The 27431-nt window shown below is 40.5% G+C and overlaps 1 protein-coding gene across 2 annotated transcripts in view; it reads left to right on the forward strand.

The window, feature by feature from the left end:
- Positions 1-633: 633 nt before the first annotated feature.
- AEBP1 (AE binding protein 1) overlaps positions 634-27431 on the forward strand; it is a 66329-nt gene continuing 39531 nt past the window's right edge. Inside the window, exons 1-11 of one of the 2 annotated variants that reach the window (XM_073653759.1) lie at positions 634-1025; positions 6462-6790; positions 9416-10108; positions 15577-15642; positions 15890-15973; positions 20738-20794; positions 21629-21694; positions 23308-23364; positions 23781-23846; positions 23943-24052; positions 24345-24484. In XM_073653759.1, coding sequence (XP_073509860.1) covers positions 6502-6790; positions 9416-10108; positions 15577-15642; positions 15890-15973; positions 20738-20794; positions 21629-21694; positions 23308-23364; positions 23781-23846; positions 23943-24052; positions 24345-24484 — 1628 coding nt within the window. In that variant the 5' untranslated portion in view covers positions 634-1025; positions 6462-6501. The remainder of the gene's footprint in view (positions 1026-6461; positions 6791-9415; positions 10109-15576; positions 15643-15889; positions 15974-20737; positions 20795-21628; positions 21695-23307; positions 23365-23780; positions 23847-23942; positions 24053-24344; positions 24485-27431) is intronic. The other variant, XM_073653761.1, reaches the window with a different exon arrangement.

The following is a 27431-nucleotide window of genomic DNA, read 5'->3' on the forward strand; positions in this document are numbered from 1 at the left end:
AGTGGTGGCGGCTTTACACCACTCCATTCATGTATGTGATTAGCTGTGGAACCCATGACATGTAGGTCCCGGCAGGAGCACTGATTTTGTGCTGATGTTAATTTCAGACAAGGTTTGGACTCTGCAGAACGTTGGCGACTTTTCTGTCCTCTGCTCCTCAGCACTCGCTTACCCCGCTCTGTAACATTACGGGGTCTGCATTTCATGGCTGAGTTGCTGCAGTTCCTTCCTCTTCTCACAGGTGATGGGGAATATCTAGGAGGGAAGAAATGTCATGATCTGACTTATTAGACCGGTAGGTCCTACTACAGCACCGCACTGGTATCAGTGAGATCTTTACCACCAGATTTATCACAAATTTCTGTAAAGGCAGGCAGCATGGCAAGGGGCCGATGTTAAACACCTGTGATAATGAATGATAAACCTGAATTCAATGATTAAGACATGTCCCAATACTTTTGTCCATACAGTGTATATTTCTAAAGTAAAACCCCACTACTGTAACGCTAATTTATCTATTAATTTCAATCCCAGTAAACCATCCCTGTAACCATAATCTCTTCCCCTGATTTCTCAGCCTCTCCTTCCTGTCCATTCCACTTTTCATTCTTTGTATTTTCTCTCCTTGTCTTGCAGGAGCTTTGATTTGTGGTGCTGGGAGGGTTAAGGATTTTAGAAGGGAGGCAGGGTAGAGAGGGGCTGGATTCAATTTCCTTCCAGCAGATGTCAGGTACAGACAGAGAGGGTCAGAGGAGTTGGGATAACGGCATAAGGAATTTGGATAAAAAGAACAATCTCTGGACCTGCGTTTTATAAATCCACCAGCAGATTCCACAATGTTGTGTTCCTCCTGAACTCTGGTGGTTCTGGACAATCTCTGTAGCCTTCATCATTAGTCTCTGGTGGCGACAGTACCTGGAAGCCCTAGTGGAGAGGGACACAATAATCCTCCTCATCACTGCTGGTACCTGACCTAGGACTTCTACTATTTCACATCTTGAGGGATCATCGGATCCTCCATTAAGGTAGGTGGAGCATTCAGGCGACAGGTAACCAACCAACTAAGGTGCTACATTTCTGTCCCTATATGTTGTGCCCATAACTTCAAAGTGTCATTTTTATGAATTTTTTTGTCCCAATCCCTAGGTCCCCTGTTTGCTCTTTGAATGTCTGTTCTTCTTTTATAGAGCTGATAAATTCATTCAACGTATTATCATTATGGAGCCTCCTACTAACTCCCAACCTGCATATCTCATGGTTTATTGTAGAATTGTATATTCAGATTATTTCTATAGTAATATGTAAATTAAGGAACAATGGAAGTTCAGGAACCTGTATAAAAATTTAGATTAATTTCAAATAAACCTATATGTCTGATCCCTATCACATGTAAAGCGCCATGGAATAAATGGCGCTATAATAATAAATAATAATAATAATAATAATTTAGAAAACCCAAATTCTAAAGCACCTTTCTCATGAGTTTTTGGTGCATTTTTCATGTTGCAGATTTTCTGCACCCATTAAGTAAACTAGGTCATTTGCATTTTTTAGAAAATACACAGCGTGAAAACTCACCAAATACTAATTGTGGGAACGTAGCGTTGTTAAGGAAGCTTAGATAACAGACAAAAAAGCCCCCATGCAGGACGCTGATCTACAACATCTCCAGGAGTAGAAAGTGCTTGCAATGACCATCTCTCATTCTGGAGTGCTCAGTACGCCCTGTATTACATGGACATTGATTTCAGTTGTTGTAGCTGTGTAATGCTTCATTTCTCCTGTGATGGCGCTGCAGAAAAATTAAACACTTGCTGTCAGTATTTCAAATAGATCAATGTTGATCACCGTGATCAGCTTTTTCTCAGTGATTTCTTCTAACTATGGAATGCCCAAGGTTGTGAATCTCAGGAAAGTTAAAAGGGTTGTCCAGTACTTTTACAAATATGCCAATGTGTTTTAATTATTAAAAAACTTTCTTTCTAATTACCTCCTGGTGCTGTTTCTGCCTGTGAACAGCGCTATCGGTGGCTGCTCACAGGCAGCACATGACCCCCCGCTGACGTCACGTCAAGTGAGGCGTGACTCACCGCTGGGGTCCCCGCGGTGGCTGCTGGGCTGTGGGTGGGGTTACCCCCCCGCGTCACACCCGGCATCCACCGCGCGCTTTCCCAGTGAATGAGGACAGGGAGAGCGCATGGTGGATGCCGGAAGAGGGACCCCCGGCTGCAGCCTGGAGTTGTCGTGACGTCAGCGGATGTCAGAGCCGGCTGCAGCCGGGGGTCACGTGATGCCTGTGAGCGGCCAGTGATGGCGCCACTCACAGGCAGAAACAGCAGAGGGAGGTAATTAGAAAGAAGCTTCTATTTATCATTAAAACACATTGGCATATTTTTAAAACTACTGGACAACCCCTTTAAGATCTCATCAGGTGTGTTTCACATGTTTTGCTACTTTTTCTTTTTATGAAAATTGGGAACCGATCAAAGAGAGGGGAAAAAATGTTGCAAATTGAGTTTTTAATATGAAACTGGATATCAAAGGTGGAAGGAGTGAAAACATGGTTCATCTTAGGGCAGGTGCAGATGACCGTATGTTCTCCATCTTCGAAAAAATGGTGGGATTATTCTAATCACACTCTGATCAGAATGTGATCTGGTTTTTTTGAACGTGAAGAATTAAAAAAAAACTAAACAGTTTTTCCATCTTCTCCATTCTGTCAGTCCATGAAAATCAGACCGTACTCAAATTCCATCCGAGTGCGATCCGATGATTTCCACGGATCCATAGACATGAATGAGCAAGTGCCATCAATTATCGGAGGCAATGTGCATGCTGCAATTTTTTTGCTCCGACCAAGTTGGTGCACATCCTCACTGAATAAGTTTGGTCCGATGTTTTGACGCATCACACTCAGACCAAAACTGCGGTCGTCTGCACGGGGCCTTATCCTCACTTAGAGCTTTGAGGTTCAGCCTTTAATTAAAAATTCAACTTTATGTACTTTTCCCTCTATCAGCAGCACTAAACATTTTTGGGAGCTACATGGGCACAGAAAGTAACAGTATATACACTATGCTAAAAACCAAGCAATGTGAACTGAGGTCTAAGATGGTAAACATGCAAGAAATAGGAGCATGTTCACACTAGCAAAAAAAAAGCAAAACCTACAAAAGACAAAAATATATCTCATACCCTACCATCATTATATATAAATGTAAAGCAAAGTTGCATAATAAATATAGGGTACTTAGTGAACTATTTTTGATCAAAAAAAGTATACAAGCCGTCCCACCAGCGGCAAGGTGACCCTAAATTGGGACGGTACCCATACTGTCTATATTAAAAACCTTACTGTATATCAAAGTTGAAGTAATGCATATAAAAGGGTAGACAAATAGGACCAGGTCCCAACTCCAGACCACCTAGGCCCGTGGTAAGCTACATATATACGAATCAGCTCAACAAAGGGGATGCCACACCCTTAAATTGCACAGAATGCAAACAAGACAAAAAACCAAGCAATGTGAACTGAGGTCTAAGATGGTAAACATGCAAGAAATAGGAGCATGTTCACACTAGCAAAAAAAAGCAAAACCTACAAAAGACAAAAATATATCTCATACCCTACCATCATTATATATAAATGTAAAGCAAAGTTGCATAATAAATATAGGGTACTTAGTGAACTATTTTTGATCAAAAAAAGTATATAAGCCGTCCCACCAGCGGCAAGGTGACCCTAAATTGGGACGGTACCTATACTGTCTATATTAAAAACCTTACTGTATATCAAAGTTGAAGTAATGCATATAAAAGGGTAGACAAATAGGACCAGGTCCCAACTCCAGACCCCCTAGGCCCGTGGTAAGCTACATATATACGAATCAGCTCAACAAAGGGGATGCCACACCCTTAAATTGCACAGAATGCAAACAAGACAAAAAACCAAGCAATATGAACTGAGGTCTAAGATGGTAAACATGCAAGAAATAGGAGCATGTTCACACTAGCAAAAAAAAGCAAAACCTACAAAAGACAAAAATATATCTCATACCCTACCATCATTATATATAAATGTGAAGCAAAGTTGCATAATAAATATAGGGTACTTAGTGAACTATTTTTGATCAAAAAAAGTATACAAGCCATCCCACCAGCGGCAAGGTGACCCTAAATTGGGACGGTACCTATACTGCCTATATTAAAAACCTTACTGTATATCAAAGTTGAAGTAATGCATATAAAAGGGTAGACAAATAGGACCAGGTCCCAACTCCAGACCACCTAGGCCCGTGGTAAGCTACATATATATGAATCAGCTCAACAAAGGGGATGCCACACCCTTAAATTGCACAGAATGCAAACAAGACAAAAAACCAAGCAATGTGAACTGAGGTCTAAAATGGTAAACATGCAAGAAATAGGAGCATGTTCACACTAGCAAAAAGAAGCAAAACCTACAAAAGACAAAAATATATCTCATACCCTACCATCATTATATATAAATGTAAAGCAAAGTTGCATAATAAATATAGGGTACTTAGTGAACTATTTTTGATAAGTAGCCTGGAAGGCTAAAGGTGGCCATACTGTCACGCAAGGTGTGAGAAAAACTAAGTGCAACACGAAGGGAGGAGGGGAAGAGATCCAAGACACTAGGGGAAGGGGGAGTGGAGACATGTCTCACACTGGTAACTCCCCCTTACATTTACAATAAGCTCTGGAGGCAGATTCTTGGGGAGATCTATGTCCGGCCCATAGATCTTAACAGCTGATTTGCATATTAAGAAAAAGGTGGATTTCTCTGGAATATTACATCAGATCGCATATATCAAGATATCATTTTAATCAGTTTTCTATGACCTACATGTCCATATGGACGGCTTAGGAGAGTTAATCCTACTGACAAATTCCCTTTAAGAAACAAATGTCAGAGCTGTAATTAGCTATTTAGCCCTGACAGCATATATAAAGTCATAGTCCCGTGCACACACAGCACATTATTTTCTGCAGTCCGCAGCTGTATTCTTTCACTATGTAATGTGAATTTATGCTCTAAGAATTGAAGTATTTTACGTTTATGTTTTCTGGCACAGTTTCCAGAAATGACTTCTTATTTTTTGGGTTACAGTTCATAGTCGTCCTCCCTATGAAAACCATATGACACATTGGAATATGAGTAAAATGGAAATCTCCTTATTATCCTGACCATATGGTGCTATGCTTTACATCAAAAGGTGTTATAATGTCTTTACATTGTGTTAGTATTTAGGATTTATCTGTGTTGTGTACATTATTATGTGTTTTTTTTTCTCTGCTCTGTTTTTCCATAAGGATTTGTATGCGTAGTAACTAGATTAATGGGTTAACAGACAAAGTATATTGAAGTGACGTGCTGTGCAATTACATTTGTAAAGTATTATTGCCTCAAGAGCAGAACTCCAGCATAATGCTGTAAATAAGCACTATTTACAGCATTGAAATACATTACAACAAACCTGCCAACTCTCCTGCAAAGTCTGGCTGGGTCCCAAAAAAAGTGAGACCTCCTAGACTCCCCAAAGTGTTGGCGATACTCCCGGGTGACACAGGGCCTTCCACTATTCAGGGATCCCAAAACATTCTTCAGTGCCCTGATGATTAGGATCCAGAGGAACATTCAGGGGGTCAGAATTGGGCATGGCACACTGGAAAGAAAGCATGCTGTCTAATGAATAGTAAGTCGGTCACACCCATCTCCAAGAAAACAAGTTGGAAAAAGTTGGTGCAGCCAGTGCCAGCACCTGGAGAACCCAAGCAAGTGTCATGGGGTACGCGCCTGGGGAGTCCTCTTTGCCAAGGTTACAATTTTTGATATTTGCCGTTGTGTGCACACTGCTTGTATGGAGCGGGCTTAGAAGATGTTTATGGAGCCACTTCTTCTACTCTCACTGCTTCCTCAACTCTGCATCAGATAAAATTAATCTCGAGACAAAATGGGCCTTCAGATTACTGACGGAGCAGATTACAGCTGTCTATCAAAGTGTATAGAAAGGACATGGGGCGGGGGGTGTAAAAGAAGAGCAGAGTGTGAAAAAAAAGAACTGAGACACACAGATACACACATACTGATGTTTTTTAATAAGTGTTTTATCTTGCAAAGAGCTGGATTCACAGTTACACTGCTCAGTACTGCTGTGTAAGGTCTTCAATAACAGATAAAGGAGCAGAAATCCCACATGTCTGTGTGTGATATGTATAGGAGACATCATAGCAGCTAGTCCAGCCCACTAGGTTAAGGTGACTTGGTTTAGCATCAGTCCTTGTCAGCTACTAAAGATAAGAATTGGTGAGCTTAGCCGCGTTGGGTGGGGATAGGGTTTTACTGTTTACTTTTTCTTACTGTTGAAAATCAATAAAAAAAATACTTGATTCGAAAGATAATAAAATTAACACTGCTAATTATATTTTCTTTATAGGCGTCCTACTTTTTTCTTTATTGCCTTCTGGAAGTAAGGGATGTGGAAAAGTGGAACCTCCCTGGTGATTCTGTCCCTGCTCCTGCCACTGCTGCGCTCTTCAGTCCGAGCACAGTCAGTTCTCACTGATGATGAAATTGAAGAATTCCTGGATGGATTCCTCAAAGAGTTGGTTCCTGAGGAAGATGATGATGATAAAGCAGAACCCAGAAGGGAGGAAGAAGAGGGTGGCATAGTAATCACTAGAGGTGGAGGGTATGATGAAGAAGAAGAAGAAGAAGAGGCTCAAATAGGAAAAAAGCCAAAAGCCCCTAAAGGTGAGGTTGGAGGTGAGGGGCAAGTTAATGGACCTGTTTAGCATTGGTTAAGTAATCTTGTTGTGCATTGACCGATTCTTACTATGTAGAAGTCCCGGTAAGACCAAGACTGAAAAATGAGAAAGAGATGAGCCATAATGGAAATCACAAAAACATTCCTGGACAGTTACTTCTCTTCCTGAAGATGTGACTCAACCTGCTAACAATTATCCGCATGACAGCTTACAGAGCTAGGATCATAAAATCTCTGACACGTGGGAGTGATTAACGTGATCGTATTCTCATTCATTGTAAGAAATTGATGGGCCTAACAGGATCAGATAGGGGCAACACAGTGTTGATGCTTTTCTCAACGCAACTAACGCTGAACGTCTTTTCCTAATAAAATTTCGACTTTTTTCTAAAATATCCAGGATGTTGTAGTACTGTACTCATGACTGAATTACAGCTGTTTCATATGGGACCTTAGCAAGACTTCCATAGTTGTGTTGTCAACTTGATTTTTTTTACATTTTTTCTGGACAACCTCTACGTAAATCACAAGACGACCAACATCTTTTATAGACTCATCAGAAATCAATAAGTAATCATTGACATTAAGGCTGCGGTCAGAGGGACGTATGTTCTCTCATGTGAGAGAATCGGGCCGATTATACTAATGACACTCTGATCACACTCTGTCAGAGCTTGGTCCAAGTGTCATCTTAGGGTGATCACATGAGAGAATCGTATCACAACACGTGGAGAAGATGGAAAACTTAAGGAGGTGGTCCACTACAATGTATATTGTGCACATCGATTTAAACCTTTCAAAAAAGTATTTTTGCAAATACCTTATCTTAACATATTTGCCTGTGAGTGGCGCTATCCCAAACAAATGACCCCCCAGCTGCAGCCACCGCTGTTGTCACGTCAACTTCTGGACTCTAGAAGTTGACCTTGCATCAACGAGGCGTGACCTAGTCTCACGCGCTCCCCCTGATTGACTGGGCTGTGGACGGTGTTTCACCGCACGTCACAGCACAGTATCGAGCACCCTGCCAAGGCTCTGCCAATGAGCGCAGAGGAGAGAGGGAAAGCTTCTACAGTGAGCGCTGGATACTGGGCTGTGATGTGTGGTGAAACACCTCCCACAGTCCAGTCAGTCAGGGGGAATGGCCGCAGTCTGCATGAGACTGGGTCACGCCTCGGTGATGCAAGGTCAGCTTCCAGAGTCCAGAAGTTGACGCAACATCACTGGATGTCAGTGGCGGCTGCAGCCGGGAGTCACGTGATCGGGACTGAGCGAGCAGCGATAGCGCCACTCAGAGGCAAATATGTCAACATAAGGTATTTGCAAAATGGTTTAAATTGATGTGCACAATATACGTTGTCTTGGACCACCTCTTTAATTTCTCTACTTTCTCCATTCTCTGTGTACTCGGATGTCGGACTGCACTCATATGGCATCTGAGTGCAGTCCGATGTTTTACATGCGCCCATAGACTTCTATGGGTGCACATGATACAATTATAAAGATAAAACATCGGATTGCACTCAGCCGTGTTATACGGTCGTGTGAGCGAGCCCTAAAAGGTATATATGTAAAAAATTCAATGTACCCTAAGATATAGAATGGATGGGGCATGCCTAATGCATATGATGTGGGAATCTGTGGGTATAGAGAGATATTGGAATGAAGTCGCATCCTTGATGGAACAAGTTTTTGGGATACATATACAATTAGATCCAAGACTATATGTACTCGGTCTCTTGGGAGATTGTGTCGATTCAAATTCTCCTATGGCAATAGGGTTAGCTTTGCACTGTCTAAACCTCTCTTGTCCAAGATTGGTAGAATTGAAATCAAAAATAAATAAAACTATCTGTTTAGAAATGAATACATACATTAAAAGAAATGCATTAAAAACATTTGTAAAAATTTGGGAATGTTGGTTGTCTGCTCCAAGAATAGCTTCTGTGGGCTTACTATAGTAGACCGACTGCTCTATCGGTGACATAATCTTATGCCGTAGATAATGCTTTTGTCATTGATACTATAATATAATGTATGTGATGGGAGAAAGTGTCATCATTTCAATGCCTTGTCTCTATGTTGAATAGCAATCATCTGGATACCCATCCGTTCCATGAGATTTATTCTTTTATTTTGACATTGGACATTCTATGCATGTAACTTGTGACATGTTGGCATATGAAAACCATTTTTATAGAAATTGGGGTTTGTTTGCTCTCGTAATGTACTTTACTATTATCTCTGTTTCAAAATGTAAAATATTTGTGATTGGTAATTTGCTTAATATACCAATCTGAAGGCATCAGAAGCATTTACTGAGTACAATCATAATAACCGACACAAGCTTAAAGATGGTAATAAAAAAACAAAAAACATGACACATTATTTTTTTTACGAAAAGTGGAGAGAAGTCCACTATTGTTACAACTGTCCAGGAATTTCTGGCATAGTTGGCAATCCTATTTCATAAACGTCCATGAGGCTCGATTTTATATAGTATTCATCTCATCTATCTATCTATCTATCTATCTATCTATCTATCTATCTATCTATCTACTGTATCTATCTATCTTCTCTATCTGTACATGATCTAGATTTTGACTATATTTTTTATATCACAGAAACAGCAGTGAAGGCTAAAGAAAAACCAAACAAAGAGAAAAAAGAGAAAGCCCCCAAACCCACAAAAAAGCCAAAAGAGAAGGCACCTAAAAAGGAAAAACCTCCAAAACCAACGAAGAAACCAAAAGAGCCCAAAGAAAAAAAGCCAAAACCAACTAAAAAACCCAAGCCACCCAAACCTACAAAGAAGACATCAATTAAGAAACAAGACAGACGTCCTGAGGTAGAGGAAGAAGGCCACAGGGCCAAGACAATAAAAAAGGAAGAGACATACACAAGACCCCATTTGCCTGAAGGAGAGGACAGTTATAGAACACCAATTACAGCAGAGGAAGAACGAGATAGACAACCACAAACTGCTGATCAAGATAAATATGGTTCTAGAAGACCTCAAGTCACTGAGGACTATGATGAGGAAAAATACAGAAGACCCTACATCACAGAAGGAGAAGAGGAAGATGGGTACAGAACGCACGTCCCAGAGGACTATGATGAGGAAAAATACAAAGAACCAGATATTATAAGAGAAGGGGACAAGTACAAAACACCTGATGTTACTGAACAGGAAAGGTACAGACAGCCCCCTGAGGAGGAGGAAAGGTACAGACAGCCCCCTGAGGAGGAGGAAAGGTACAGGAGACCACCAGAGACCGGCAAAAAAACACAGACTGGAGAAGATGAATGGTCAGAAGGTGCGTTTTAAATATTTGATATTAAGATGATGAGAATTCTTAAGGTCTTGTGCATACAGTTGTTTTGGAATTTGTCTTTACTGGTTTCGTTTCTAGATGGGTGGCTTGAGAAAGAGTGTGAGGGGTTTTCACCTCTTTTTAGCACTAACCACAATATAGAGAAGGTCATAAAGTAAAATAGGATATGGTCCTTACCAGTCCAAACAGCCGCCGCTCCAGTGGTCTCTGCCAGGCCCGATGTGATGGTGTCCTGTCTACACAGTACATTTGTGTTGCACTGACTTGCAATATTGATCGCAAGATCTTTCCCCTTCCCTTTGCCTAGCCCTTCCTTGAGACATTTTGGCTTTTATTGGTATGTTATAGGTGACGATGATTAGTGTCTTTAATCTGTGCGCCATTGTAAAGTTATAAGTTATCTTACCTGACTTAGATGTAAATTAAGGGATACAGTGACCACACCATATTCTGTTTCTCATCTGTGCCCCATATCTGTCGTATTTTTTAGTGGACACCTTTTTCTGGCCAAAAACTAGTTTTTATTGATATTTTGCACTATTATTCATGTCTTATATTTTTTTTAGTGGGATTCATTTACATTTCTTTTTGGTTTATACTTTGGCCCCCTGCTGCGACATGTTTTTTTTTCTTTTAGTCTTAAAAAGAAGTAGAAATTCCCTTTCATTTAACAAATTAAACATCTCGTCTTTTGACCGATTTTTCACTAAATTGTTTCTCCATACATAGAAAATCCAGACTGATTTATTGTAAGCTCAGCACCACACCTGTTCATGGGTGGTCAATGGTGTTGAGCTCTACAAGATCAGGAGCCGAGCTGCACAAATTCTTAGGACAGGAGTGCTATTGACTCTGGAAGAAAACTGCCGTGTTTTTGCTCTGATTTAATTCCCGATTCTCCCTGAGTATTTTATCTTTTTTTTTTTACATTTTTTTTTTTTAATCCTAAAATTGGTTCCAGAGATATGTTCTCATTTTTATAGTATTTACAAGGGGGTGTGGCTCACAGGATAATTATGCAGAGCAGCCTGAAGACACGCCCCAGAGGATCCTGTGAGCCACGCCCCTTGGAAAGACCATAAAAAAGTCCCATATCCCTAAAACCGTAAGGTGGATTTTAGAAAAAAAAAAAAGGAATACTCAGGGGTGTAGGGAGAATAAAATAAGGACAAAACTGGACATTTTTGACCAGGTGACAGGTACTGTTTAAGCTAATGTCCGATTTTTTTCGGCGGACAGAGCCGGTTCGGGAAAAACAATCTGAGTTTGATCCGATATTCTGGTCGCTAGTCAATGAGTCCATGGAAATCATCAGACTGCACTTGAATGGCATCTGAGTGCAGTCCGCTGATTTCCACGGAATGACAGAATGGAGAAATTTTTTTCTCCATCTTCTCCTCATCCGAGAGAATCTCTGATTAGAGTCTGATCAGAGTGTCATTTACATAATCGATCGATTTTCTCGAATAAGTGAATATACTCTGATGTGACACTAGCCTACCCCTTAAAGCTACGCCACTGGTCGTATAGTTTAATTCAGGTTCAGGGTCCAGCCCAACTTTCCATATGGAAAAAAGTCAGTTATAGGCTATGTTCACACATGTTGGGTTTTTCAACGTTTTTTTGCTGCAGATTTTTATGCAAATTTTCAGCTGCGTTTTGCAGTAACAGCAAAGCCTATGAGAAACCAGAATTTTCTGTTCACACATCATGTTTTTGGAAAATAGAACATGTCACTTATTTCGGTGTTTTTTCAGCGTTTTTTCTCCTATAGGAAGTAATGGGTGGTGAAAAAAAATGCTGGAAAAACACTGGAAAAACGCACCAAAATTTGCATCAGCGTTTTTGATGGCAAAATAGAATGAGGTTCTTTTTTTTCACAGAACTTTATGTACATTTATAAATCAAGACAGAAGGACAGTGAAAAAAACGCTGAAAAAACGCACAAAAAATGCATAAAAAAATGCAGCAAAACCTGCGTTTTTGATGCAGCTGATTTCCTGCCAGAGATTTGGGTGTTGCTGCAGATTTGTGACGCTGAAAAACCCAACATGTGTGAACATAGCCATAGACTTCTATCCAAACATCTTAAAGGGGTTGTCCAGTCCAAATCGGTAAGTCTGCAGTCACCCTGTGTGACTGCAGACTTATGAACCCCTCCAGCGCATGCACTGACGCTGCAGGGATTCGCTGGTTTTTGAGCCGGGTTCGGAGGTTACGTATGAGTTATACATACTCCTGGCCAGTGGGCGTGGCCTCGCTTCCATACACTTGTATTGAGCGAGGCTGCGCCTTCTAGTCAGCCACGCCCACTGCGTGGGTACATCTCTAGACGGGGCGTGGCCTCGCTCCATACAAGTGTATGGAGCAAGGCCACGCCCACTAGTCGACTTCTGCCCAGAAGTACGCTGGAGGGATTCACAAGTCTTCAGTCACACAGAGTGACTGCAGACTTATCGGTTTGGACCTGACAACCCCTTTAAGGACTATGATTGCTGCAGAGGCAGCTTGGCTGGAAGTAAAACTGGAGAGACCCAAATTAAAACAGGCAGAAAATGTCTCATTTCTCAGTTGCAACGAACCCTGAAATTGTGTATCCAAGAGTGGTATAAGGCCTCATTCACAAGTCAGTTTTTTTCACATACGAAAAAAATTAACTGAGTTTTATCAGTGATTTCGGTCAATTTCATAAGAGTTTGGCCCGAGTTTCATAACTTTCTTTTGTATCTGAAAAAAAAAAGTTTCTCCACCTTCTCCTATCTAACAGTCCGTGAAAATTGGACCGCACTCATATGGCATCCGAGTGCAATCTGATTTTTTCTTAGACCCATAGACTTGCATTGCCAATTTTGATCCGATACTTGGATCACTATCAAACATGTCTCCATGATTTTTGCGTGGACTGCTTGGTACCCGAAAAATCAAGGACATGTGAATAGTCCTATTCACTATTATATTGTAGGCGTAAGAGACATCCGTGAAAAGCACGGATAGCACTCGTATGAAAAAAACTGACGTCTGAATGAGGCTTTACTTCTACAGCATATGTGATTTACTGCCTGTAAAAGTTTTTTTTGTCTTTTTTTATTGTTTTTCTTAAAAAAGCTACCGTGAATGTTTTTTAATGCTTGACATTAAGGCCCCCATTCATCATCTATGTTTTTTTTAGTCACTTTTCTATCTCTAGGTATTCGTTGACGTTTTTTGTGCCAAATTCTTCGAAATTTCAAAAATTTGGTTCATAGATGGTTCATAAATTTTTTGGCAAATCAAAAATGCACTTTATCTTTGTATTTAACCTTTTTTGCAACATGTTAGAGCAAAAACTCATTTGTTCTTTTAAAATATCATAAAAATTGTTCAAAAATTCCAAATGCTAAAAAAAAAACATTCCGTGGGGAATAACTGGAGTAGATTTGTATAAAATTTTTGCTGCTTTTTAAAAAGCTGCATTTGATAATTCAGCTGAAAACATCTGAAAACCCCCATCCCTCCAACAATGATGAACATAAGAATAAAAAGAACAGCAAAAAACAAACAAAGGAACACATAAAATACACTTAAAATTAGAAAAAGTAGAAAAAGTTGCAGATGAAAAAAAGGTGAAAAACCCCCAAAAATAGACCAAAAAAAGGAGCAAATGCAATAATGAATACAACCCCTGGTAAAAATTTTGGAATCACCCGGCTCAGAGGATGTTCATTCAGTTGTTTAATGTTGTTGAAAAAAAGCAGATCACAGACATGGCACAAAACTAAAGTAATTTCAAATGGCAACTTTATGGCTTTAAGAAACACTAACAGAAATCAAGATAAAAAAATGTGGTACTCAGTAAGGGAAATTTTTTCAGACAAAGCAGAGGGAAAATATTATGGAATCACTCAATTCGGAGGAAAAAATTATGGAATCATGAAAAACGAACACTCCAATACATCACTAGTATTTTGTTGCGCCACCTCTGGCTTTAATAACAGCTTGCAGTCTCTGAGGCAGGGACTTAATGAGTGACAAACTGTACTCTTCATCAATCTGGCTCCAACTTTCTCTGATTGCTGTTGCCAGATCAGCTTTGCAGGTTGGAGCCTTGTCATGGACCATTTTCTTCAACTTCCACCAAAGATTTTCAATTGGATTGAGATCCGGACTATTTGCAGGCCATGACATTGACCTTATGTGTCTTCTTCCAAGGACATGCAGCCCCATATCATCAATGACTGTGGAAATGTGCATGTTCTCTTCATGCCGTCATCTTTATAAATCTCATTAGAACACCACCAAACAAAAGTTCCAGCATCATCACCTTGCCCAATGCAGATTCGAGATTCATCACTGAATATGACTTTCATCCAGTCATCCACAGTCCACGATTGCTTTTCCTGAGGCCATTGTAACCTTGTTTTTTTTCTGTTTAGGTGTTAATGATGGCTTTTGTTTAGCTTTTCTGTATGTAAATTCCATTTCCTTTAGGTGGTTTCTTACAGCTCGGTCACAGACATTGACTCCAGTTTCCTCCCATTCGTTCCTCATTTGTTTTGTTGTGCATTTCCTGTTTTGGAGACATATTGCTTTAAGTTTCCGGTCTTGACGCCTTGATGTCTTCCTTAGTCTACCAGTATGTTTGCCTTTAACAACCTTCCCATGTTGTTTGTATTTGGTCCAGATTTTAGACACAGCTGACTGTGAACAACCAACATCTTTTGCAACATTGCGTGATGATTTACCTTCTTTTAAGAGTTTGATAATCCTCTCCTTTGTTTCAATTGACATCTCTCGTGTTGGAGCCATGATTCATGTCAGTCCACTTGGTACAACAGCTCTCCAAGGTGTGATCACTCCTTTTTAGATGCAGACTAACGAGCAGATCTAATTTGATGCAGGTGTCAGATTTGGAAATGAAAATTTACAGGGTGATTCCATAATTTTTTCCTCTGAATTGAGTGATTACATAATTTTTTCCCTCTGCTTGGTCTGAAACAAACTACCCTTACTGAGTACCACATTTTTTATCTTGATTTCTTTTAGTGTTTCTTAAAGCCATAAAGTTGCCATTTGAAATTACTTTAGTTTTGTGACATGTCTGTGATCTGCTTTTTTTCAACAGCATTAAACAACTGAATGAACATCCTCAGAGCCCGGTGATTCCATAATTTTTGCCAGGGGTTGTAGGACTATATGTAACTTATAGAAATGGACAATGTTACATAAATCTGACATATTTTGCCATACTGTAACATAGTAACATAGTTTTTAAGGTTGAAGGAAGACTAAGTCCATCTAGTTCAACCCATAGCCGAACATGTTGATCCAGAGGAAGGCAAAAAAAAACATGTGGCAAACACCAAGCTCCACATTGGGGAAAAAAATTCCTTCCCGACTCCATACGACAATCAGACTAGTTCCCTGGATCAACGCCCTATCAAGGAATCTACTGTGTTTTATGTTCCCATCAGGTGTGGACGTGGAGCCCCCAACTGAAGATTACAATGAGCGCCTGGAGAGGGAGGAGTATTCTGATTGTATGGTCACCATTTATTTTACCTTTTGTTTGTTCTGTACCCTGTCCTCCATCTCTCTGTTATAGCTGTTCCTCACCCTCAGCTTTATTATACCTTTATTACATGCACCTAATATAATTCATTTCTATATACATTTCTATATATTTTCTCCGTAAACTACTAAATATTTTTCTCCGAATTTCCTCTATTTTTTTTATATTTGTTTAGCTTCCGTCACAATAAATTGTCATCATTTTTTCCTATATAGATGGATTCAACAGACGTAATGTGAAGCTTCCGAAAGCACCTCGGCGTCCAGATCGCCCTGTGATCCAAGTGAAACCTGTACCTAGTAAGAATCTTTAAATGATGTTGTATCAAAAAGGGTGAAATCTAAGGATTAAACAATATATGTAGCTGATATTTAGACATCCAGCCCCATGAAAAGGCTTGTCCAGGACTATATTATTTTTTTGAGCCAAAAAACTAACAGACAGGTAGCAGTTAACAGAGACAACTACTCAATGCCGGCACAGAATGGTCATCAACCGCTCTTGCCAGCGATTCAGCTGCTCCACGTCAACAGAGAAACTCTTCCACTTCTGGGTTGCTCTGTCAACGGGACATGGTAAGTTGCCAACGTCATGCTGATTGACATCTGGCTTCCCGCAGTGAGGCAGCGGGGAACCGGCTGTCAATCAGTATGACATCAGCAGTCACGCCCTGTCAACAGAGCAGAGTGGAAGAGAAGTCGCTGCTCTGTTGACGTGATGTCAACAGGACAAAGGACCATGCAGCTCTGAAACCTGTTGCCTGGGAACGAAGTGGATATTTATTTTCTGTCTTTTTATTTTTTGTGCTGATTGTGATGTTATTACTGTTATTATTATATGCTGGATCCCCTGGAGTTTTGCTATTCAATTGCTGCAAGATTTGAAAAATAGTGGATTTTTCCCCCCAAAAAACACCCTTCTTGTCTTTGGACTGTGGCCGATATTTCAGTTTTATCCTATTTATAAGGCAGAGCTATCATAAGAAAATGATTTACTGTTGAAAATTTTTTTTTTTTTTAAGTTTATCATTTTTTTTCCAAATTAGACTTTGACGTTTTGTATTCAAGCACCTAATGAGGGTGTGCTAAGGTCGTTGTGCAGAGAGGGGGAAAAGGTCAGCTGTGACATCACCTATTGTGATTGGTGGATCCTGTGTTATCAGCTGTGTACAGAAGTGTTACCTGTGATTGTAACCCTGCCTCTGATGATAAGGAGCCTGCTGTAAACTCTTTCTAAAGGGAGAAGAAGCTTCATTCTAAAATAGTCCCAGTTGCCAGTGTGAAAATTGTAAGATTACCAATTTTGTTTTTGAATTAAATCGTGACATGAAAAAAAATACCCACTGTCAAAAAAAATACGTCACACTAAATTCTGATTTAAACATTAGGTCATTTTCCAAGCGGAAGCCGAACGTAGAGCGAACTTGTTACTTTTTTTTTTTAACCGATTTTGGGTTTCCAATTTCTGATGTGGCTAAAAGAAGTGACATAAGACGGAACATGTGCACAGCAATGTCATTTTGACATTGCTGTGTGTTATGCTCATTATATGGGGCACTCTTGCGACGCTTTTTCAGGTGGAATCCGCCTTGTGCACTTTAAGTAATTAGAGTTGAGCTGCAATAACATAAACAACCAATTTTTCAGAAACTAAAGAGCACAGTTTTTTATTTCATTCACCCCTTTAAGGAAGCAATATCCTTGTATTTAGCGAAGAGGGAAAATAAGTGCCACACGCTTTCTAATTGCTTCAGTGAATTCAGGAATTTTCGCTTTTTATATGTAGAGGTGCCAAGAGGAATGGGGTCAGGCTGGCCTGTTATAGATATAGATAAAGCATTTGAAGGACATGGGGAACCAGCTAAGTATCGCCAGACTAATGGAGATCTAATCTTAGTAACGGGTGATCTTCACTTATGACCTGAATATTCCATCCCTGATGCCAAAATATCCCTCAGCGTTGGGACAGGCCCCACAGCGGGGACGTGCGTCTAGCATTTCACTTTCTTCCTTGTATTCAATCCATTGCTGGGGTCCTGGGTTTGAATCCCACCAAGGACAACATCTGCAAGGATATATGTTCTCCCCGTGTTACTGCAGGTTTCCATCCGGGTTCTCCGGTTTCCTCCCACACTCCAAAGACATACTGATAGGGAATCTAGATTGTGAGCCCCAATGGGGACAGTCTGTAAAGCGCTGTAGAATTAATGGCTCTATATAAGGGAGGAAAATAAATTGCCAATCCTTTGGCCTCCGCCGAAGCATTTCATCACATCTGTCCCTACCACGGGTCTCATCATTTCTCGCCTTGACTACTGTAACAAACTACTGACTGGCGTTCTAATTAAGATCCTGGATGTTCCGTTCATCATGAGCACAGGACCAGGCGGATCTTTCTATCTAGAGCACTGGCGGACACAGAAAGAGGAGGGCCCCTGTGAAAGAACAATATCTTTTTTATTTTTTTTTGTTTCTCCACGTACGAGAAAAATGGATGGTACTTGGACCACACTGTGATCAAAGTTTGATCAGAATAATCGGTTCTTTTTTCTCACACATGGAAAAATCGGATGTGTGAATCAACCCTTAGGCCACGTTCACATGTTCAGTATTTGGTCAGTATTTTACATCAGTATTTGTAAGGCAAAACCAGGAGTGGGTGATAAATACAGAAGTGGTGACGTGTTTCTATTATACTTTTCCTCTGTTTGTACCTCTCCTGGTTTTCGCCGACAAATACTGAGGTAAAATACTGACCAAATACTGAACGTGTGAACGTGGCCTCAAGCTGACAAGCTGGGACTTGGGCCAGAGGAGGACAGAATGGATTAGGAGGAGAAACCAGCCGGTCTTCTATCACATAATTACCACTTATCCGGCAGTCGGGCTTTGAGCCAGCCTTCCATCAGGTCTAACAGCAAGATAGTCTGTGGGAGCCATTGAAGCAGACAGGTGTGGGGGCGGCTGACTACGGTCAATGATGAGGTTGTGGGCAATCTACATGACTTGCGGAAGTATCAGTACAAAAAATTCAGACCCTATATTTCTAATCATTGGAGTCCCTTAAACCCTAAACATAGCTTTTTTTTGCTCGTTGATCGTGTACATTGTGACATTTTTATGCCGTCACCTTATTTTGGCAGTATGTGATATATTTAAAGGGGATGTTCGGTCTCCTAATGAAAGTCTATGTGACTGCAGGCTTCTGAATCCTCACAGTTCGTGCACCACACGTTGTCAGGATTCTCCAGTGTCGGCGGCAAGAGCGAACAGTCACGTAACTGCAAGCATGGTATTTTCATACTTCCGGCCACACTCTGACTAGATGTGCGCGGCCTCGCTCAATTGATTTGTATTGAGCGAGGCTGCGCACGTCTAGTCGGAATGTGGCCGGAAGAATGCAAAGCACATACTCGCGGTCACATGACTGTCCTCTCTCATGGCCAACACCGGAGAATCCTGACAGCATGAGCTGTGAGGATTCAGAAGTCTGCAGTCACAGAGTGACTGCAGACTTTTAGCAAAAGCCCGGACAACCCCTTTAAGGTTTTTAAACTAGATTACTGAATCTAGGTTTCTCAATGATCAAAGCTTACTGAGGTCATGTGACCTTATACTTGACTGACACTTGAAGATTTTGAGGGGGAGTCACAACTGCAGTCTCAAATACCATACAGATAACACAGAATTCCTGTTACTTGTCCAAGGCAAATTCCGGAAAAGTTATTTTGGACTTATGAGATATTTTGAGGAATTCACTTGATATCTTCTGCTCTTAGTATGCAATGAAAGCCAAGCTTGGCTTAGATTCATGAAAAACAATGTAACTTTTATTATAACGTGGAACTGATACTATTTTTAAAGACTTACATTACAGTTGTTCTATTAGCCTTCTCCTTATTCCAAGCAACATTCTTAAATCAGTGGGAACCTGTCATCTGCAGAATAGCTGTTTACCTGCAGATATAGGGGTAACCTGCAGATGAAAAGTGTTTAAATCATGTCTGGCAGGTTTACTGGAGAAGTGGATACATGGAGAAAATGAAGTTATATCCTCCCTGCAGTCGCTTGCTTCCCATAATTGGGCCGCTGCAGGGAGCTGTTACAGTCACAGCTCACCATACAATAAGAGCGCTGCAATCACTCCCCGGCATATTGATTTACATTCTGCTCTGTGCACACACACACTGCAGAAAAATACTATTTAGAATCAGAATTTTTGAAGGGACCTCCAGGGTCATCGTGCCCACCTCCCTGCTCAATGCAGGATTCACTAAATCATCTCAGACAGATGTCTGTCCAGCCTCTGTGTGAAGACTTCCATTGAAGGAGAACTCACCACCTCTCGTGGCCGCCTGTTCCACTCATTGATCACCCTCACTATCAAAAAGTTTTTTCTAATATCTAATCTGTATCTTCTCCCTTTCAGTTTCATCCCATTGCTTCTCGTGTTCCCATGTGCAAATGAGAATAAGAATGATCCCTCTACAGTGTGACAGCCCTTCAGATATTTGTAGACAGCTATTAAGTCTCCTCTGAGTCTTCTTTTTTGCAAGCTAAGCATTCCCAGATCCTTTAACTGTTCCTTGAAGGACATAGTTCGCAGTCCGCTCACCATCCTGGTAGCTCTTCTCTGAACTTGCTCCAGTTTTTCAATGTCTTTTCTAAAATGTGGTGCCCAGAACTGGACACAGTATTCCAGATGAGGTCTGACCAAGGAGGAGTAGAGAGGGATAATTACTTCATGTGATCTAGAATCTATGCTTCTCTTAATACAACCCAGAATTGTGTTTGCCTTTTTTGCTGCTGCATCACATTGTTGACTCATGTGCAGTCTGTGATGTATTAGTATACTCAAGTCTTTTTCACACGTGCTGTTGCTTAGCCCTATTCCTGCCATTCTGAAGATGTAATTTGTGTTTTTCTTGCCCAGATGTAGAATCTTTGCTTCCCTTAAAAACACGTACGGACTATTTTCTGTAGCTCCTGACTATTCTGAGTTCTGAACCACAATTTGTCAATTTTCTACTTGAGTTATTTTAATCTGTAATTTTGTCTCCTTAGAGAAGCCAGTAGTTGTAAGTCCACCACCTCCACCACCAGGATTTAATTATGATGACTGTGAGTATAATAAGAAATTTACTAATGTAGTATTATTTTGTAGAACATGTGCCATCCATCTACGTAAACCTTCTTTGCACCACTGCATCTAAATTAAAAACATAAAGAAATGTAAATAGTCTTCATTAAAAATCTACCACCGTTTTGTGTATGCAGCTGCAATACAAACCCATGTGGCGACTCGGTTACAGACTACTCACAAACCCAATGTAGTCTGATGAAATGCCCTCAATGAAAGAGCTGAGGGCTCAAAATAGGTGACTGGTACATGATTGTAGGGCATGTTTAGGACATTGTTAAGTTTTTAGGACTTTAGAGAAGATCTGTTACAAAGGCAGAAAAAATTGGACAGTAAAATGAGCTTTCTCATTGTAGACTTGATTAAAGAGGACAGTTCGTGTTTCATGGCTATGGGAATATCTCGGACTGCCACATCGTCAGTAAATGAGTCCTCAGACTTGTCAACACCTGTCGATACAGGACACTTCTGTTTATCTGTACTAACGCTCTTTGGTTCTCATCCTATTTTTCTTGGTTTACTCTCTTCTTTTTTTACGACTAAGATTGTAGCAGTGTATTTCTAGAAGGAATACATGGGTTCTCATGATAATAAGTACACTATTAGTGTATTACTATTATCCCATGAGACACATATAGACAGGGACTACAAAGGGGGACAATGATCAATAAGGTTTCCCATCGTTGACTTGATTAAAGAGTACAAAATGTTCCATGATCACTAGAAATGCTCAGACTGCCATAAACTCACTTAAAAAGTCATCTGAATTGTCAACACACCTCCAAAATACATGTCGTTTTCTTGTATCCGTGCAGATGATTATACCATTTACCTGAAGCCACCAGACACAAATGAAGAGTGGACAGAAGAGACATACTCAAGTAAATCTTTAACGTACATCTATGTGTAGTTAGGCATGGGTGTAGGGACACCATGACTAACATAGGTTAGGTCTCATGCACATGGCTGGAATACTGCTCCATACAACCTCCGAGGAACATGAAGCCATAATACCGCACTCATACAGCATTTGAGCTCTATATGTCTGTATGCCTGTATACCATTTTATATGGATTATAAATGGTGGAATATATATATATTTTTCTTTTGAATTCCATATGAATCTGACCGAATTAGATGGTCACAATGGTCCATGAAAAAATTAACTGTGAAATCCGCAAAATGTTAATAAATATTTATTAGAAAGTTACGAGATTTAAAATCTGATGATTATATGGCCAATGTTAAACAGGACCTGTCACTTACCGTAAATATGTAGTCTTTTTTTTACCTGGTGTAAATGCCGCTGTTCTCCCGTATCTGTCATAGTTTTATTTTGTTCCCGGGCATCTCCTTTCCTGAGATATGACCCCCTCTTTCTTGCATGTAAACCTAGTATAGTCTAATGGTCTAAATAAGAGAGTGGTATTTTTGTGTCTGACTAACAGCTCTACGTTAGTAATTCAATAAAATGGTCCTAAATATTATACTTATTAATCTATATTTTTCTGTTTTGTGAAATCTGTCAGTAGGATCAACCCTTCCCAAATCGCCTATATGGGCATGCAGGTCATAGAAAGCTGAATAAAATTATACCATGATATCTGTGATCCGATGTCTTATTAAGATAAACGTGGATTTCTCTGTAATATGTTAATGAGCTGTTAAGATCTATGGGGCAGACATAGATCTTCCAGAGAATCTGCCTCCAGGGATTATTATAAGTGAAAGGGAGTGTTACCAGTGTGAGACAGGAGAGCAGACTGTCAGTCATTACATGTCTCACACTGGTAACACTCCCGTTTCATTTATAATAATCCCTGGAGGCAGAGTCTCTGGGAGATCTATGTCCGGCCCATAGATTTTAACAGCTCATTTACATATTAAGAAAAATATGGATTTCTCTGGAACAAAACATCGCATCACAGTGTCAGAATTCCAGTTGTCCTTCTACAGTTTGACCACTAGTGGCTGCTGTTGTTCACCTTAATAATTGTGCTGCAATCCCACTTCTTAGCACTGGAGGCTGCTGTTGTATTCTTCAATTGCCCTTTACTAAGATGGCAGATTCTGAACCTGTGGGATCCATCTTGTTTCCTGTTTGGGACTACTTAAAGCCGAATGGATCTCTCATTCATTGCTTGAGTATTGTGTCTAGCTGTTGGCCTAGTTTCCAGTCTCCAAGCTCTTGAACAGTCTTACCCAGACTGTTCTCACCTATCTACGGATTGTTTCCTACAACTCCTTTTGCTACCTACAAGAACTTCTACTACCGCTTGCTGTTCCTGCTCGTGCTCCTTCGGCCACTGATTTCCAGCAGTACTACACCAGTATCGTAACACACAGATATCAAGGTATCATTTCATTCAACTTTCTATGACCTATATGCGCATATGGACGGCTTAAGCGGGTTTCTCCTACTGACAGATTCCTTTTAAAAATATGCTTTTTGGATAATTGCTAACATTATATGTACCATATTTTATGTTTACAGAGAAAACAACTAGCAAAGAAGAACGTGAGAGAGAGGAGGAGGAGAAAAATCGGAAAGGTAAGGGAAAAAATGGACCTCATGTAATCCTGCGCCATTAAATCAGCGAGACATGATCAGTAGAAGAGATGCTCAATGCAGTAGATGTCATCCATTAGATAGAACATAAAGAGAAAGATATAAGTTTATGGGGAAATTGAGGGTGTAAACTAGATAGTAATGAAATAGCCAGGAGGTGTTTGAGGCTTTGGATACTTCAGTCCCAGGATTTGGACACCATGGAAGGGACTATTTAGAAAGGACGTCTCATATTTTTCTACTCTGGCCTAGCCAAATCATGGAGATGTGCTTTACTGGTAAATTTTAGACTTTTAGAGTTCTCAAGTCAGCCAACTTTGCCATACGTACAGGCTGTAATTCAGATATTAAGATATGTGACGTCATATACCATACCTGTAATCGATTTTTTATTGTAGACAAGAAGAAGCCCCCAGAAACATGGGACTCAGAAGAGGTGGAAGAACCTCCTAAGGAGAGGAAAAGTATGTACAACTTTATTGTGCAGTTTTATCTTATAAAATCTAAAATAATCTAAGTTAACCAAGTTTTGTAATTCCCAAAATTCGTTCTTAATACAGAATGTCCCCCCATTGGTCTGGAGTCCCATCGGATAGAAGACGATCAGATGCTTGCATCCTCTATGTTGCGCCATGGGTTGCATGCTCAAAGAGGCCGTCTTAACACGCAAGTATGTACAAGACTAGGAAGGATTAGGGTTATTCCTATCTCTAATATTTATGGCACATCTGCATATATCTTGAGAATGGGGACGGACTTGTTGCGAGTTACTATCAGTGGACAGGTGGCTGCACATGTTCAGCTCTCTTCTCTGATTTGTATGGAAGTTACATAAATTGCTCAGCAATTTTCAGGACTCCTCTACAAATGAATAGATAAAGCCACCTCTCAAATCCACACAGTGTGAGGTGTGGACCTGTTATCTAGAAAGATGTGAGTCCCATCTTTTATCCTATCTTTAGGCCGGTACTAATGAAGATGACTTCTTTGATGGTGCCTGGTGTGCCGAGGATGATGGCAGAACACAGTGGTTGGAGGTGGACACTAGAAGAAGCACATTATTCACTGGTGTTATAACTCAAGGACGGGACTCCATCCTTCAGTGAGTACTAGGAATAAAACCTGCCCGGAAATTAATGACATAATCTATATTTTGGTTCTCAAGAGGGTTGTACAATCGGTAGAAGAAAACAACATTCTTGGCTGATTGCTGAAAAATCCTATACAGCTGTATCTGCCCCAAAGTCTAATGAAATCAGCATTTAAATCCCATCATAGTCACGTGATGGAGTATGGCGTAATTATGACTCCTAACTACAGTGGCATGTAAAAGTTTGTGCACCTCTGGTCAAAATTACTGTTGTGGTGAACAATTAAGCAAGCTGAAGATGAAATGATCTCTAAAAGGCCTAAAGTTAAAGATAACATATTTACTTTGTATTTTAGGGAAAAATTATTTTTTTTCATCTCTTCTATTTTAAAAATTATAAAAAGCAAAATGGGCCGATGCAAAAGTTTGGGCACCCTGCATGGTTTGTACCTAGTAACACCCCCTTTTGAAATTATCACAACTTCTAAATGTTTTTTTTAGCCAGGCAAGAGTCTTTTAATTCTTGTTTGAGGGATTTCCATCCATTCTTCCTTGGAAAATACTTCCTGGGTGAGATTCCTGAGGCATCTTGCATGCACTACTATTTTGAGGTCTAGCCACAGATGTTCAATGATGTTCGGATCAAGGGACTGTGAGGGCCATTATAAAACCTTCAGCTTGTGCCTTTTGAGGTAGTCTACTGTGGATTTTGATGTCTGTTTAGGATTATCCATTTGTAGAAGCCATCTTCTTATCAACTTCAGTATTTTTTTACAGATGGTATTATGTTCATTGAATCCATTCTTCCCTATAACAGTGAAACGTTCCCCGTGCCTTTGGCTGCTGAAGTGGTGCCTGAACGACACCGCCAGGCAGGACAAAAATACGGTACAGTAGACGAAAAGGCAGAAACAATACACTGACTTTATTGAAAGACAGAGGATTATATGCCGGAAAATAAGACTAACATTTATTGTAATGATAACAGCAATAATAGATACAAAGAGAGATAGCTGGAGAGTGTCACACAAGTTGTGCTCCAGCTATGGCTTAGCAAACAGTATAAACAATTTCTGCAAACTACTCTCTGCTAAATCCTTACCAGCCTTCCGATAATCGGGCAGCACTGCTACAGCGCCCCACCTACAGACACCTGCTCTATACCCTAACACAATGGAACAACAGTGTCATACTCCCAGTTCTGTAGCACTTAGAAGAAAGTCTGGTAGCTGCTGCTTGGTCCTGATGTAGTTGAGTCGAGTTTGTTGTGTTATTATTATTATTTAATATTATAGCGCCATTTATTCCATGCCGCTTTACATGTAAAAAAGGGGTACACATAGCAAAAATACATAAAATAATCTTAACAAAATGAGTCAGCAACTGGTACAGAAGGAGAGAGGACCTTGCCCGCGAGGGCTCACAATCTACAAGGTGTTTGAGCTCTTCCTTCAGGTTAACGGATCTGTCTTCTTCTGGGTACGGGCAAGACTTGTTCCCACTTTCAATGCTGAGGGATCACTGGTACCCTAGCATTGTTTTGTCTCTCCTGGTTACTAGTGATCGGGGAAATCCACCTTACCTGTGAGGTGTGATTCTTTTCATTCTGACACAGTCCTGCTGATCAATCCTGTGGTAACCGGGCACTATCCTCTCCCTTGTTAGGACACACTTATTGTCCTGCCTATCTCTCACAGGCACCAGTCTCTTTCAGAGCAGCACAAGTCTCTCACAGGCAACAATCTCTCACAGTCACGAGTCTCTCTCTTCACTTCCTGAACCGACACTTTATGCTTCTTGTTCAAACCAACACATAGCAAGCTGCAGGGGAGAAAAGACTAGTCCAAGTGCACACAAATCAGAGGGAAGCATTGTCTCTTAAAGTCACAGTGTAATTCAGTTGTTAGCAGGGGCTGACCCCCTACACTGCCGAGATGCTCTTTTCCCGAAATTCTGTGCCCTTTTTTCTCCACACATACTTTTGATTATTGTGGCCAAAGAGTTATACTTTAACCTCATCGGTCCACAGAACTTGTTTCCAAAATGCATCATGCTTGTTTAGTTGTTCTTTTGCATACTTCTGATGCTGAATTTTATGGTGAGGACGCAGGAGAGGTTTTCTTCTGATGACTCTTCCATGAAGGCCATATTTGTGCAGGTGTCTCTGAACAGTAGAACAATGTACCACAACTCCAGAGTCTGCTAAATCTTTCTGAAGGACTTTTGCAATCGAGCGGGGGCTCTGATTTGCCTCTCCAGCAATCCTACGAGCAGCTCTCAATGAAATTCTGCTTGGTCTTCCAGACCTTATCTTGACCTCCACTGTTCCTGTTAACTGCCATTTCTTAATTACATTTCGAACTGAGGAAGGGGCAACTTGAAAACGCTTTGCTATTTTCTTACAGCCTGCTCCTGCTTTGTAGGCCTCCACCATTTTCATTTTCAGAGTGCTAGGCAGCTGCTTAGAAGAACCCATGGCTGCTGTCTTTTGGCACAAGGTTAGAGGAGGCTGGGTTTTTATAGAGCTGGGAAATGTGCATCACCTGGCCTTTCCTAACGATAATAGTGAACAAGCCATAACCCTAACAGGTTAATTAAGGTCTGAAACCTTGGTTAAAGTTATCTGAGCACACAAATCTCCAAGGGTGCCTAAAGTTTTGCATCGGCCCATTTTCTTTTTTGTAATTTTTAAAATGTAAAAGATGAAAATGTATATATTTTTTGCCTCAAATACAAAAGGAAATATGTCATCTTTAACTTTAGGCCTTTTAGAGATAATTTCATCTTCAACTTGCTAAACTGTTCACAATAACAGTAATTTTGACCAGGGGGTGCCCAAACTTTTACATGCCACTGTATGAAACCTTAGGACCTCTGTGTGCCATGTTATGATGCTTCCATATGGCACCATAAGGAGGAATCCTCCCCAAGAAGCGGGGATTTGAGCAGGCTATAACCC

Source organism: Phyllobates terribilis, unplaced genomic scaffold, assembly GCF_046119375.1.
Source record: "Phyllobates terribilis strain yellow unplaced genomic scaffold, ASM4611937v1 Scaffold_11__3_contigs__length_659146591, whole genome shotgun sequence".
Classification (NCBI taxonomy): Eukaryota; Metazoa; Chordata; class Amphibia; order Anura; family Dendrobatidae; genus Phyllobates; species Phyllobates terribilis.